The 16,013-nt window shown below is 41.1% G+C and overlaps 1 protein-coding gene across 1 annotated transcript in view; it reads left to right on the top strand.

Moving 5' to 3' along the window:
- The window catches only part of cacna1c (calcium channel, voltage-dependent, L type, alpha 1C subunit), a 305,644-nt gene that overhangs the window by 286,429 nt on the left and 3,202 nt on the right, over positions 1 to 16,013 (top strand). Inside the window, exons 38-49 of the mRNA XM_072455203.1 lie at positions 781 to 946; positions 2,136 to 2,263; positions 2,352 to 2,448; positions 2,996 to 3,098; positions 3,634 to 3,735; positions 3,842 to 3,969; positions 4,616 to 4,750; positions 5,885 to 6,240; positions 7,201 to 7,227; positions 11,472 to 11,603; positions 15,132 to 15,259; positions 15,728 to 15,825. Coding sequence (XP_072311304.1) covers positions 781 to 946; positions 2,136 to 2,263; positions 2,352 to 2,448; positions 2,996 to 3,098; positions 3,634 to 3,735; positions 3,842 to 3,969; positions 4,616 to 4,750; positions 5,885 to 6,240; positions 7,201 to 7,227; positions 11,472 to 11,603; positions 15,132 to 15,259; positions 15,728 to 15,825 — 1,600 coding nt within the window. The remainder of the gene's footprint in view (positions 1 to 780; positions 947 to 2,135; positions 2,264 to 2,351; positions 2,449 to 2,995; positions 3,099 to 3,633; positions 3,736 to 3,841; positions 3,970 to 4,615; positions 4,751 to 5,884; positions 6,241 to 7,200; positions 7,228 to 11,471; positions 11,604 to 15,131; positions 15,260 to 15,727; positions 15,826 to 16,013) is intronic.

Here is a 16,013-nt window from a genome sequence, read left to right as displayed (position 1 = left end):
CTCGAGTGCTTAATTATTTTTCACCACATCCCAGTTCTGACACACAGGCTAACTATGCTAGCAATTGATTATTTTTATTACAATATTCTGTTCCAAATTCAAGTAAGGTTAGGGTTAGGTTTAAGAACTGTTTGGTTAAAGCGCCCCCTACAGAACTTTAAATGTTAGCCCAGGATAGCTAATTTTTTAGGTTTATAATTTCATTTCCTGTCCTGACATCACACTAGGAAAATAACCCAGCAAACACTGGGAAAAAAACTCATCTAATGTCTTAATTCTTTTTATTTTAAAAATAAAAGTATATGAATGCAACATTATTTTGTTGAATTCTTGTCTAGAGAGTCAAAAAAGTTGTTTATTTTTTGTAAAATCTGCATAAACTTTGACTGAAATGAATGTCGCTAGTGTGATGTCACTTCCTGTCATTTTTTCGACAGATTTTACGGCTTTTCTTCACAAATACCCATTGTGCGTAATTAGTGTGATAATTACACTTATTACGCACAATGGGTATTTGTGGAGAAAATAAATGATAGTTTTTATATGTACAACAGGTATAAATACACCTAATAAAGTCAAAATGAGAAAATCTCTCAATCCCTCAAAGTCATATGGCTTTGGAACAGGTTTGCTAATCAGGTTTTGGTCTTCGGTGGACAAAAACTGGGGGAAGATTTGTTTGTGGTGTTGGTATCAGAGGCACAGATTGGCAGCTGTACTTGCATCACAATGAAACATGAAACATCATCCATGTAAATGGCTGTGGTTCCCCTGTCCCAGATGTGCGACGGGCGAGGCGTGGCAGGAGATCATGCTGGCCTGCTCCCGGATGCGTCCGTGTGAAAAGGGCTCGACTCACGAGCACAACAGCACGTACCCCGAGGACTGCGGCAGCCAGTTTGCCATCATCTATTTCGTCAGCTTCTACATGCTCTGTGCCTTTCTAGTGAGTCATTTATGCTACAGTATGGCTGAGACTGGAGGCAAAATGAAGCCAATTATATAATGAAGAATACTTTTTCAATGAATAACTGACATCAGAGCTAAATATTAATGACTTTAAGTAAGCAACGATTTAGAATTTCCAGGATACAAATGTCAATGAGTTTTCATTTTTTATAAATAGCACAGGAAAAATAAAAATTTCCAGCCTCGAAATAAGATTTGAGCTTCATAATGTATAATTTATGGTAAAGATAAATTTCATTTATAGATATACTATAAATGAAATGGAAAAACTATTAAACTAAAAAACCCAGAAAGATTTTGCTGTAATAATAAATTATACGCGTCAACCTAATCTCCTTTTAAATAAACAAATCATGTAAAATACAATAGTGAATGTCTTTGAACCAGGCTCAGATATCACTCATATGTGAGTGGGGATGCCACGATTACTAGGTTGATCGAAAATTGTGATTATTCAGCTCACAATATAAAAATTTTAATAACTAAAAACAAAGTATCGATTATCGATGATTTTAGAAATATTTAATAAGAAAGTTAAATTTTCTAAACTTGGTCACAAACTTGAGAGAAGGTTTCACTCTTGTTTAGTCAGTCTGAATAATCCTGAATAATTGTTAAATCGTAACACTAAAATTTGACATTGTGACATCTTTACATGTGAGTGGTATTTTGTCATCATTTGTTTGATTGCTTTCATTTAAATCAAATTATGTCCTAGTTACTTTTTGCCTCCGGCTTTAAAAAGATAATGTATTCGTCTACAAACTTTTAAAGGGTCTATATGAAAACAAAATAAATATATTGAAAAAATATATTGAAAAAAATACAAAATTTATACTTGTGGTGGTTACATTCATTTTTATTTCGAGCACAGCTGAACTGTGAACATTTCCTTTGAAATACAAAGTCAGAAAATATTTTGAAACATATCAGACAAATTTAAACATTTTAAACTACTCAAACCAAGATTTGTAAAATAAGTAATTTTATCTCATGTACAGACCATTCTTGCTTTGCCAGAAATGCTCCAGTGTGGCATTATTCATCAACCTGGAACTTGACCTGGTGCTTGTTAAGTTTAATGCACTACTGTTCCGTACCCTTCACCAGAAAAGTTACATAGTGCACCTTTAATCCATCTGATTCTAATGCGATTTCTGCTGCAGATTATTAACCTGTTTGTGGCCGTCATCATGGACAACTTCGACTATCTGACTCGGGATTGGTCCATCCTGGGTCCTCATCATCTGGACGAGTTCAAGAGGATTTGGGCCGAATACGACCCAGAGGCTAAGTCAGTTTTACACAGATTCAAATGGAGTCGGATCTCTCTACAGTTTGTAGATTTCAATTGATCGTAATTGCGTATCATCTGTTTTTAGGGGCAGGATAAAACACCTGGATGTTGTGACACTGCTTCGGAGAATCCAACCTCCTCTCGGCTTTGGAAAGCTGTGTCCTCATCGAGTGGCCTGCAAGGTACTTTACACATAATGCTGTTTTATCTGGGTTAAGACTTTGTTTTGGTCCTGTTCTAGTCCAGCTTTAGTCACAATGTAATGTGTTGTGTGTGGAGGTTTGAAGGGCGATAAATAAAAAGAAACTAGCAGATATCACCAAAATAGTAACTAACTTCTCTATTATGTCAAAGGTCAGGCTTTTCCTATCTCTGGTGGTATAATTGATATGACATTAGACTTATAGACTTAAAGGATGAAGATTGGATTTGAATCCTGGTCAGAAGAGGCTCCAACTATGCAGTCTGTTCTGTGTAAGCTGTAGTGTAATAGACCAGACTCTGGCCCTTTCAAATTGTCTCTACGTATCAACGTAGAGACGTATTCATGTTGGCTGCCCTGAGACAAATAAAAGGATTATGGTCCTCACTGCAGTAAACCTATGCATTTTATGTCAAGGAGCTTGCCATTGTTCATTGACTTCATTCTTATATTCTGTGCTATAAAGACTGTTCCGAAAGTCTTTATTCACATTTGTGTGAGTATATATAATTGTATTGTGTTTTCAGCGTCTGGTGTCGATGAACATGCCCCTGAACAGTGATGGGACGGTGATGTTCAATGCCACTCTGTTTGCGCTGGTCAGAACGGCACTCAGGATAAAGACTGACGGTAATAGAGGATCATAACTATGGAATAAGAATAATTAGAAGAATACGAATAACACATCATAAGCACTTATACATTTGTTATCATTTTGTTCTGCATGAGCATTAAAAATCTGCATTACTTACGTTAGTTGAGATCAGACTATTATCTCATCTTGAGCATTTTAGTTTTTTTTTGCCATATTTTTTGTTTTGTTTCAAAGCATTTTTGACGGCTATGTTTTCCCTTCTTTTTTATTTATTAATCTTTATTTAACTAGGTTGAAAGCTCTTTTTCACACACAGTTACCTTCCACTAAAATAAGAAAGTTGCACTAAATAAACCAATGTCTTAATTAATTAATTTCTTAATTAAAACAAAGGCTAACAATTTTGAATGCAAGAAAAAGCCAATCAATCACAACTTGTAAAACAACTCTTAGTGTTTTTGTTTTTAAGTCTGAATTCCAGTCATTTTAACTTCTGTTTGTTCCTTTTTTATGAATTTTTTATTTTTATTTTTTTTCAATCAAATGTACTTATTTTGAACTTGTGTGCAGGTAATCTTGAACAGGCCAATGAGGAGCTGAGGGCCATAGTGAAGAAGATCTGGAAGAGAACCAGCATGAAGCTCCTTGATCAAGTAGTGCCCCCTGCTGGAGGTATGAAACACAGCAGTTCTTATGTTTGAGCTAGACATTTAATCTACTATCTACTACTATTCTAGATTTCTTCCATTTTAATTTTACAAAAAATGTTTGTTTTCAGATGATGAAGTTACTGTCGGGAAGTTCTATGCTACATTTCTCATTCAAGAATATTTTCGCAAGTTCAAGAAAAGGAAAGAACAGGGGCTGGTGGCCAAGGTGCCTCCCAAAACGGCCCTTTCTCTGCAGGTAGAGTGGCTGTGGGATTACAGGGGAATTATAGCATTTCATAGGACTATGTGATGAGCTTTTACTCTTGCTTCAGCCGTGTTTCCTCTTCATTTAGTACTCAAAGTTGTAATTTGCTTAATTCCTGCACGTTTGAGTTCTGTTTGTCCTGCAGCTTTGACAAAAGCATTTGAAATTTTCTCAAAAAGCGCTTGATGATTGGGTGATGCAGAGCTGCCCTTTTGTCTCTGCCGTCACCATCGCACATCACTCTCATGGTGCCTTTACCCAAAAGACCACCATGTACAGCACTGGGGGGAGTGAGCGTGTGCTCCTTTAAAGTCCTGTCCAACCTGCGTGACGGAATATTGTTTCCACTTTATGATACTATAGCTACATAATAGTAAGAGTGATTATATACTGATTTCTTATGAACAGAGATCAGTTTTTTTATCTTACCGTGACAGTTTCGGCTGCACTCTTTTGGCTACACCTCCTCAGAAGTGTCCCTGGTGTCTGGTCAGATCATTTAAACAGATTTTCACCTGACCAGACATGATTATTGGAATCCAGTATATAATTATATCAGAAGACCTAATGAACGTAATCCGACCAGTAATTGAATTCATTAGCCAGATCTTTATGTGTGGGTCTTTGTTTGTTTTAGGCGGGCCTGCGGACGTTACACGACATCGGGCCCGAGATTCGGAGGGCCATCTCGGGGGATCTGGCAGTAGAAGAGGAACTGGACAAGGAGCTAAAGGAGCCTGGGTCTGCAGTCTCTGAGGATGATATCTTCAGGGTAAAGGTTGGATACACACCCCCCACTCACTCTGCACAGAGAGAGAGAGCAGAGCCCAGCTTCAGCCTGTTCTACTGCTCCATTCACTCCCACATGCCACAGGCCGCTTCTGCATGGACGTACAGTGAAGCTATGGGCTGCTGACCGCCATGACAACGACATAAGCAAGGAGACCGGTGGCAAAAAACACAAGCTTTGTCCATTTCAGCATTTCTTTCTTTCAGCTATACCATATTTTGGCTTAGCTTTACATATACAGTTATTTTAAGGATGATTGACCACGTACTAAAACAATAGTGATTGTTACTCTCCTTACTGAAAATATTTGAGTGAGAGATGGTAGAGCCGTTCTGTTTATTTTTGTGCAGCCCAATATCACAAAAGCAGTTTCTTCACTGAGCTTCACAGAACTTGTTGATTTGATTAAACCGATAAAGGTTTGGAAATCAAATCATGAAATGAACAGCAAAGCAAATTAATAAATGTCCAACTGTCTTAAGTGAAACAGGGAAATGGATCTGTCCCAGGGCAGCCAGTGTCCTTAGACCCTACTTGGCAAGGAAATACTCAACAATAACAACAACGACTAACAAAAAAGCTAAATCTCAAAGGCAACCACACAGAGAGATTCACTCACATTTGCACATAGAGTTCAGACTGTAAAGCACAGGTCCGATCACCCCTGGGGAAAATAGAGCCGTGTTTCCACTCGATTTCCACTAGAGCGGTTTAGTGTGGTCCGAAAGTGTCTCCTCTGTCTTTAGTGAACTGTACTGGCCCGTTTAAGCCATCCAAAGGGGTGTGGCACACTTTTGGCTCCCGGAACGCTTTTGAGCGAAATGAATGAAAACAACATGAGACACACTCTGACATTAAATGTTCCAAAGCGCTCTAAAGTGAACCAGTGTGGTTTAGACGGCATGACAGAGTGTGAGTGAGGGGGCCCACTAGTACTTCAAACCCACCCTTACATTTTGACCACCATGTCATTGGGAAAGTAAATCATTCTTTCATCTATATCCAAATTCATAATTTCTTGACGTCGTGCCTGGCTTATCTGCGTATATTTTGTTGCTGATGCCAGCAGTGACTAAAAGTGTGAATGCACTGACATCCACTCCCTCTGCCCCACAGCGCTCAGGGGGCCTGTTTGGGAACCATGTGAACTACTACAACCAGAGTGACGGGCGCGCCTCCTTCCCCCAGACCTTCACTACCCAGCGGCCCCTGCACATCAGCCAGAAGGGGTCGCCCTGTGAGGGGGAGAGCCCGTCCCACGAAAAACTCATGGACTCCACCACCTTCACGCCTTCGTCCTACTCCTCCTCCGGGTCCAACGCAAACCTCAACAACGCAAACAACACAGGCATGATCCCAGGGCAGGGCAGTTGCTTCCCCAGCCCCACCATCAGCACTGTGGATGGGCACACGGAGCAGCCCCTCACCCCCATCCTGCTGCCCCGCTCCGCCTGGTGCTTCCCTCCAAAGAGGTCAGAATTCATCAAATCTCTGCAAACTTCATTCATTTTTTAAACGTCTTACTTAACCTTTTTCGTTCTTTCTCCTTATTTCATTCTTCTCTCTCCTTATTGAACTCAACAGTGAGTGGGAACTTCTGGTTATGAAAGCATAGTTACCATTTCATTCTTCAATAGACTTTAAAAAAGCTGGCCCCAAAGCTGGCCCCCAGCCGCAGTAACAGTCTAATACTGGGCACTTTTGTGAAGACCTTTGTGGACGTTAGTCCAGTAATTAAGGATCTCTGACTAGATTTCTGAATGCATTTTGTAGCAGCTATTTTGAAAGCAAGTGGGTCTGGGGGTCCTCAAAAGGAAATTTTGAGCAAAACTGATGGGGTACTCTGGGGTATATTTGATCAACAAATCCCAAATTTACATTAACCCTGATCATTTGCCTTTTCTGCCAATGCCATGGGCCTGGTCTGATTGCATCAATCGAGTTAAACTTTAAACTCAGATAAGTGCTAATTGCAGTTCCGAAACCGAAATAACTCAGAAGAGGTCTCACTGTACCACCCCAACTTTATTCACGCTAGGACCCTCATCAAGACCTCTGTGCTCGAAATAATGGGACTTTCTTAAAGATGCATTGTGAAGTACTACATATGGTCTTTTGGGTCTATTCAGCAGTTAGCGCCCCAAAATGTGATTATGTTCAATCTTATAAATATGATTCACTTGATCATACAGCAAAATGATTTATTATATTGTGGTTATAAATGTATATGTTTTCTAAATGTCTGTGGGTGCAAATTAATTCTACTTCTGGAACCAGAAGTCTCAGCCCACTGTTGAGTGTGTTAGTTATGCTTATTACACTGTATTTAAAATGTATCTCTTTTTATGGTATCTTAAAGTCTCTTTAAACCTCAGGATCATTTCATTCTTTCTTTTCCCACTTGTTTCTTCCTCTTGAATGTGGCTGAGCAGGACGTGTTTTTATGACTCCCTCATGCGGTATGTGACATGGGACAATCGTGTGCTACAGCTGTTTCCACTTAAATGCAAAACTCTCCTGCAAATATCATGCCAAAACCATCGCTGGTTAAGTGCCATAGCAACGTTGTTGACTATGCACCTTAACCATTTAGTTGGTAATACAACTAATAAAGCTAACCACAATATAATGCAGTGTTTATAAAAGCGACAGTTTCCCACTGGCTCCGATTCGGGGAAATGTACCGGATTGGCTGTCCAGCATATCGGTTCCAAGGAATCAGTTGATAAGGAGACCAATCAAATGATGTATTTACTGGCCATTGTTTCCTTGAACATCTCATCAGGAAGTTGTAATGCTATTCCATAGATACTTATGTGTATGGTTACTCAGTATAGACGTTCCCATGTTCAGTCTCGATTGTTATTGAATTTGGGTAGATACTTATAGACAATAATTTGTTTTGATTTTGGAACGGAAAAAGCTGGATGAGTGCAAATCTAGTCACAAACACCACTTAACCAATCTCACAACAGAGTGTTTGGACTGTGAGCTAAATGGTGCCTGTCCCTGTGATGTGCAGCTGATCTGAGTGAGCTATCTTTGGCCTTTCCTGTTCTAGCTCCTCTGTGGTCTGGCCTCGATCAAACTCAGATCGGCCACACACAGTTTATGAAAAGCATTTACAAATATTTGATTTCTGGTTAGTTGCTTTTTTTGGTTTAAATGTGCATTATGTAACTTTTCGAGATGTTATTGTTTTTCCTATAGCTGTTAGAATTAGCCTGCAAAAACACAAGTTATGAATATTAAAGAAGGTTTAGGCCGGTAAAACCCACCAACATCATTTAGGTCAAAGCCCTGCTAAAAGTCATAACTTTAAAGGCGGTATGGACGATTTTTCGGCGATTTGAGAACGCAGGCAGTGCGCATGTGCACTCCCCCGTGCGGACTGATACAACACACACGTGCGTTTGTTTATTAGCGCAACGGAGCGCATCGCATCTCTCGTCTCCCGTAGATTTCTGTCCACTTCTGCGTCAGCTCGAACTGTCTTTCTCTGTCTTCATTTTGCCCCACACTGAGGGAACTATATTATGATAGATCCATGCACTTAGGCACGCGGAAACGTGGGGACGAACCGCACACGGCTGCAGGTTAGCGATAGGTGCGTTTTATGATTGATACGTGGCAGGACAAATGATTTATCCACGCCACGAGGAAATATGATAAAAAAATTGCTGAAAAAAATCGGCCATACCACCTTTAAGTTAAAGGTTGAATGGACGATATTTTGGGCCCAAATCTGAGTCTTATTTCTTCGTGGCGTGGACTGCCCATTAGTCCTGCCACGTATCAATCATAAAACGCACCTACCGCTCACCTGCAGCCGCGTGTGGCTCGTCCCATGAGAGCAGCACGGTTCCGCGTGTCTGAGCGCATTGATCTATCATAATATAGTTCCCTCAGTGTACGGGACAAAATTAGGACGGAGATAGACTGTTCGAGCTGACTCATAAGAGACTGAAATCTATGGGAGACGAGAGACGCGATGCGATCCGTCGCGCTAATAAACGCACGTGTGTGTTGTATCAGTCCACACGGGGGAGTGCGCATGCGTTCTCAAATCGCCGAAAAATCGTCCATTGCGCCTTTAAGATTTCTGACCACTAAACATCCTCTTTCACATGTCACTGGTGATGAGTGTCAGGGCCCCTTTCATACCAGAAACCCTTTTTTGTACCTTTAGTTTTATCTCTCTTATAGTGTTTTATTTGCCTCAAGATTGGGATTTACAATTGAAAAATCAATTGCACACATTGTCTTACATATTTTAACCAAGTAATAAATGTAAGAAGTTAACTAAGATGTTTCACATCCGAGTCTATGTCATCAAAAGGCAACATGCCATAGAAAATACATTTTACATACACTGAAATTTTTCTGACAGTTTATGATCATTCAAAAGAAATAAAGGTGTTATATGGTATCATTGTTTGGCAAATCATAGCTATTGTTTTTTAAATGGATTTTGGCTCTTGTGTACGGCATGGTTGCTAGGTAACAGTTGTGGAATTACCTCTACCTATGTCATGTTTGGGCTAATATCCAACCAGGAAGTAAAACTATACCATTACAAAAATGGTCAAATTGAAATATCTTTTTTTTTTACTACGTTTTAGTGAAATGTGTTGTCTAATCTGACATATAGACTAAACTAGTGATAAAAATATGTCTTATGTAATATCAATAAAAATTAAAGCTGCGCGGCGCGATAAAGGCCCAAGCCCCCTTTGCAACCGCGGGGTATGAGCCACCGCCAAGAGCACACCTCTAATCCCCCCACCTACATTTCCCCACTGAAAATCCAAGGTGGAAAAAAATAAAGTATGAGGTGGAAAAGGTGGAAAAAATTGGGTTCACACCACAATGGCCGACTCCCTGTGGGGTTTAGGGGTGGGGGCACAACACGATTTATGTCTGGACCAATTTTCATAAGTCTACGTTGAAAAAGGTCAGTTATTGGCGTAATTATTTTGAAATTTTAGGTGGTGCAGCGAGACATTTTGCGTCATAATTTTTTTTAGACACCTAAAAAAACAAGATGTTCACCGGTCCTGAATTTTGGGTAGAACATTTTTTCGTTAACGTTCAGGGGGTCAAAATTGGGCTGGTTTGGGAAAAGAAATAATACCAACGGAAACTCTTTTTTCAACCATTTTTTTCCAGCTATAAAAACTCATGCTGGAGTCACGTAATTTTGTTGCATTGTGCCCAGTCACAAATTAACCCGTTTTGAATATTTTCAGTTGTCTACTTAGAACTCACAGAGTTCTAATTTTTGATACTACTCACTAGCATATCCGTCCTTGTCCCTACTTGATTTTTGCAATTTTCTGGCTCTCGGATACAATTTTAGTAAGTTCCTCGCTGGGACAATTCTCGTCCTTCGGCTTTGGCCTAATTACAATGTTAACCTTGGATGTACAAATAACGTAAAACAAAAAAATGGTATTTGGGCCTGCACAAGCGTTTTTGAGCTAAAGGTAAGGAGGTAAGAAAAGGGTTTCCGCTACAAAAGAGGCACTGACAAGGACACCAGATAAATAACATGAAAGACATATTTTATATACTTTAATATGGAGATTGCCTTCACTATTATCATCTATCATTCGTAACTCTGATTTGTCAAGTGAGTTTGAGTAGCAGGCAGAGAACTTTGTGTCTATGAATGTCATGCATAAATTCAGTTACAGACATTTTTTATATTCAGCCTGTTGGTGTCTCCTGCTTGTCTCCATGGAGATAGATTAATAGCATACTGTTAAACCCTCCAAAGCAATAACATCTCCTCCGAGACAAGAAGATGCAGACCACCTACCAAAAAACTTCCAGAGTGCCCCTTTAAAACTAAATTCAGTCAGAGATACTTTACAGCCAGGAGTTTGAAAGTGATCCTTCTTATTATTAGATTTGATACAATTTTGTTAGTGAAGATGGCCGTACTTAGTTCAGTTTTGCTTCTAATGCTGCAGTCCATCCTTTGCTTAAAATATCTGCTTCTCAAACTCTTTCCGTTTACGCTTTGGCTTGTGAGCTCTCCTCTTTATTCATGCGCTTAAGTTAAAGCAACACCATAAAACATCCATATCCCAAACCTGTGAATAGTGCTATTTCACTTTAATATGTTTTCACAATCTTTTCTTTTTATTTCAAGCTCTATTATCTTGGCGCAGATAATTGTTTTTTATTTATTATTTAAATGGCAGATCGTTCTCCTTAACAATGAAGGCAATGAAGAGAAAATATTGAAAGAAAAAAAAGATTAAAATGAAAACAAGACACTCAAGATTAATATTGTAAATTCAAGTCATTTTAATTCTACCAATGTTTCCGTCACGTCTTTTCCTGTTATGAATGCAAGGACTTTTTGACAGCAATATTTTCTATTCTGTATTGTAATGACTCACTTTACTATAGTTTGAACAGTTGAACCCCATGAAATAATATCTCCTCGACAACCATTGATCCACAAGGGAAATTATTTGCACGGTAGCTAGAAATACAAAAATACAACTGTGATCTGATCTGGTTAAGGTTCCATGGTGTTGCTTTAGCCGTTTCTCTTCTTGAAGCTTGTTGCTGCTGAGTTGTGTTGCCGTTGTCTCATCCTGTGTATATTTTTTGTCTATTTGTCGTCCGTGTTTATGTTCATATTCTCTGTGTGTTTGTGCGTCTTGTGTCCGTGTGTCTTCGCTCATAGTTCGGACTCTAGCGACAGCCGCCTGCCCATAATCCTCAGAGGGGAGGAGGGGTCCATGGAGGAGACGTACGACGAGAGCTACGCCGACGACAGGGAGTACCACGAGGACACGCACTCGCTCTCCTATGACATGTAGGCTTGTCACGATAATTACTCTGTTTCAACAAATGAGAGATGAACGAGAGCATGCGAATGTGTTCATATTCACTAGTTTTATCGTATTATTTGTAGTACATTAAAGGAGACACGAGCAAAATTGAAAAAGGTTTTAACTACTAGGGAGACCAGATTCTCTTTTTCCTGGACATGTCAGATCCGATATGTCACCAGCTTCTCTCCAGTAGTTTTAGCATTAAATTAATTAATTTTTTGTGCACTGGGAATAAGTTCATGATGTTGTTTTTCACATCTCCAATCTAATTTTTAAGAAATAAATCCCAGGTGAAAAAGTATGTGCAGTTTTAGCGATGCAAAAAACATCCCAGAAGCACGTCATCGCGACACACACACACAGGAATACTCTCTCCATGTCAACAGTATGGTCCGGCAGCACGGCGATTTGTCTTCATGACGTTTACCAAAAGCTTAAATGAGCAAAATATAAAATAATGTTTAAGTTTGTCATAGTAGAAAAGTCGGTGTAATCCCTCATTTGTCCAGTATTCTATTGTAGAATAAGATTCAATTGACTGAACCAGATGACTACAACTGAATCTTTTTCTACACATTGGAGACAAGTACAAAAAAATGTATGGAGTACATTTGCTCTAAACAAAGGCTACTGCGCCACCAGCCCTCCAGCCTACCGACTGGTTGTGCTCTTCAGCGCCGGAAGTCCGTGCAGGTCCCCTGGGGACGTCGGACTGCTTCTCGGCCTCTCAGGATCCGACAGCTCCGGGAAGACCCTCTCGGGCCGTGGCGGCCGCCCCATGCGCCTGCAGAGTCCTCTCGGACCCATCATCCAGTACCGCATGAGTCTTCAGGGTCTTACCCTCATGGTGGAGGGTTACCGGCACCACCTTCAGTAGAACGCGTCTTCTCCCAGACGGGCGGTCACGGTAGATCATGTGGGGGGCCGGGGCCCCCCACATGATCAGCAGGGGGGATCCTGCTAGCAGGGGCAGGCGCGGTTGGGGTCTTGGTGTTGACCTGGTGCAGGACCTGTAGGTGTCGGCCCTGGCACAAGTGGCAACACTTCTTGAGGGTGCACTGCGCCGCCCTATGTGAGCGAGCGCAGCGCCAGCACCGTTTGTTGGTCTTTATCCACTCGGTCAGCTGGGCTTGGCTGAGCGTGGCGAGGCTGGGGCACCGGCTCAGATGATGGCTACGGTCGTTGCAGTAGGCTCCGTCCCACCCCCTGCAACGTTCACGGATCGGGCGCCTGGTAGTCCGGGGTCGGGCTTGAACCCTGTTCTAGCTTGATCCCACCTACCTCTGGAAGGGGGGTCCTCTCTTGCTGGCGCCGAGCCGACCTTCGGGCTGCCCGCTCCGCGATCCTGCGGCGGAACTCCTCCAGTTGTTCCAACAACGTGGCATCATCCTCGCTGTTGTAAGGGCTTCGATCCTCATCCTCCATCTTCAAGGGCAGAGAATTCCACATCCGGCTCGAAGGACCATTAAATGTAGGAAAGATTACTCAGGACGGTTGTTGTTGTTGTTGTTGTTGTTTTATGGCGGTTGGCATCCGAGTGTTGGATTACCACCAGACTTTATTCCTTAGACTGTTGTTGCTGTTGTTATTGTTTTATGGCAGTCGACAGCCGAGTGTCGCATTACCGCCAGACTTTATTCCCCAGACTTTGTCGTAGTCCTAAAAGTTGTTCTTCCAGTGCTTTGACCTCGTGCGGACCGTAAGACGATATGAGGTGCTTTGGTAGCTTTATCTAGGCTCAGAAGGAGACACAGAAGAAGAAGAACAGATACAATACAGATTCCCCGGCTTATATACCCTGCCCCAGGATCAAAGGAACTAAGGCTGAACACTGGTGACATCATAAGGCACTCGGTGATGGGGTGGAGGGAAGAATAAAGGGTGAAATGCAATGATGTCATAAGGCACCCTGTGGCGCTGGCGCGCCTCTTGTGGTCGCCCCATGAACTAAGATAAGATATTCCTTTATTGTCCCAAATGGGGAAATTTCATTGGTGCAACGCAGGTAGATACAGAGGTAGATACAACAGAAGAACAGATCACTTATAGGAAGTCTGAAAAACACTTTCAGTAGAAGATCTCCTATAAATAAAAACTCCCATAGACAAATTAATAAATAAATACATAAATACCATTGCATGTGATCACGACAGTAATTGCACATGAATATGTGTCACGACGGCACATAGATTGCACATGAATTTCACAGTAATTGCACATGAATTGCACATGAATTCCAACAGCAATTGCGCATATGACGGAATTGCACATCAGTATTAGGTTAGGTCAGTATTGCGAGTGTTCAGGACTAACAGTGTTTGTTATAAAGTCTGACAGCAGCAGGAAGGAAAGACCTGCGAAACCTTTCCTTCACACATCGAGGGTGGATCAGTCTCTCACTGAAGCCGCTCTCCAGAGCGGACAGAGTGTCCTGCAGGGGGCGACACTCATGGTCCAGCATAGACCCTCCTGTCCCCCACCTCCTGCACCGAGTTCTACAAGAGCATAGGAGTTATTCCCCCTAATTCCTTTACTCAAAGTTGTCTTCTGCATGTTTTATTAATCATATATTGTCCTGCAACTGAGGCTTACAGTGCTCAGAAAAGTTCTGTTTTCACCTACCCCGCCCAAGTGACATGCTGGGTTCTAAAATGTCAGGTTGCCACTTTTATAAATACAACCATGTAAAGGATCTGCTGCTTGTTACAGTGAAAAGAGGGGCTCATCAGTTCTGCAGTTTGGAACAGGAAGTCAATGGACCTGTTTCTATTACCGAGCCGTTTTAGATCAATATTGTGGTTTGGAATTAATAAATACTTATAAAATGTAAAATGTATTTATTTATTTCAGGGACAGTGCACATTAATAAACATTTCTGTAAATATGCCAGAATTAGCCAAAAGGCTATTTTTCATCTGCAGTCCCATGACTGCTGTTACAGTCAGCCTAAAACAGGGAATAAAAAAACAAGTAAGGTTTTTACATAGAAATATATGCACTATTTACATTAGAAGACACAGACTCATACATCATCCAGGTACTGACAACAGACACTTAAACGAGCAGATACACACTCTAAATTAGGATCTACTTGTGTTATAGTCCAATACTAAGTCATGAAAAAAAGCATAGTATGGCTTCTTTAAATTTGAGCTGTAGAGAGTCAAACTTTTTACTTGTATGGCCCATAAATATATCTGACATATATCTAAAACATGTAGTAAAGATGTGTATCTATTTATTAAAACTCTTTACAATGGCTCATTTGGGGGGCAAATAGTTTACTGGGGTTATCATGCTTTAAGTTTATTGTGTCGGTAGCATAAAGTAGTTTGCGTGTCCTTCTTAATCACTTGAAAATGCTTTATCGTGACAGGCCTACTGACATGTACTGTCTCGAGTCATCTGCAGCCGTGTTGTTTTATCTGTGCTGAGCTTATGTGCTGACAGTGGGGGGGCGCTGGTTGGGGGGGGTTTTGCTGATGTTTGTGTGTGTGCGTGTGGTTCAGGCTGGTGTACCAGGACGATACGTGTAAGCAGCTGACCCCCATGGAGGAGGTGGAGGAGGCAGAGGAGCGCAGGGCTGGAGGAGGCAGGCAGTCGCCCAGAAGAGTCTTCCTCTGCCCGACGTCACTGGGTGAGACGCAAACACTACAACACAAACTATAGATTCCGACCTGAGACCTGCACTACAAAGCTGGATTAGAGTGGAGCAATGTAACTTCAGGGTAAACCAGACAGGAGGAACATGAGGAAATGCATGGGTGAAATGATTAGCGATAGCGCGTATTCTTTTATATCAATGCACCGGCTTTATAAAGAGGAATGATATTTATACGCATGAATAAGACTCCAGCCGACTCCACATGAATACAGCGCCTGCCCCTCCTAGGGCTTATATTAGATTTTTTATCTCATATTTTGTGATTATGATTTATAGTTCCCCAACGCACGGCTTCATTTGTAAAATCCAGGCGAGGTTGACAGAGACTTATCCAGAGGCACTGCATTTTGTCACTTATACAGGGAATGGAATCTACCCAGGTGCCATCTTACTTGTGTCTTCATCACTAATGTATAGTTTAACTAATTTCTGTGTTTTCAGGGCGGCGATCGTCCTTTCACTTGGAGTGTCTAAGGAGACATTCAAAGCCTGATGTTTCCCAAAAGACAGCAGTCCCTCTGCACCTCGTACATCACCAGGTATTTACACTCATTACAAAAAACAGCAGAAATATACTCATTACTATTCAGAGATTTCTGAACAAAAATACAAAACAATACTTTTTGGCTCCTATTTTTCATGAGCTGAACACAAAGGTAAGAAACTTTTCTATCAACACAAAAACCCGTTTATCTCAAATATACTTCACACATCTGTCAAAATATGT

This window comes from Eucyclogobius newberryi, unplaced genomic scaffold (assembly GCF_026437365.1).
Source record: "Eucyclogobius newberryi isolate DKJ021-1_F unplaced genomic scaffold, fEucNew1.0.hap1 SCAF_2, whole genome shotgun sequence".
Lineage (NCBI taxonomy): Eukaryota > Metazoa > Chordata > Actinopteri > Gobiiformes > Gobiidae > Eucyclogobius > Eucyclogobius newberryi.
Note: the sequence above shows the minus strand (reverse complement) of the source record. Positions and strands in the feature narration are given on the sequence as shown.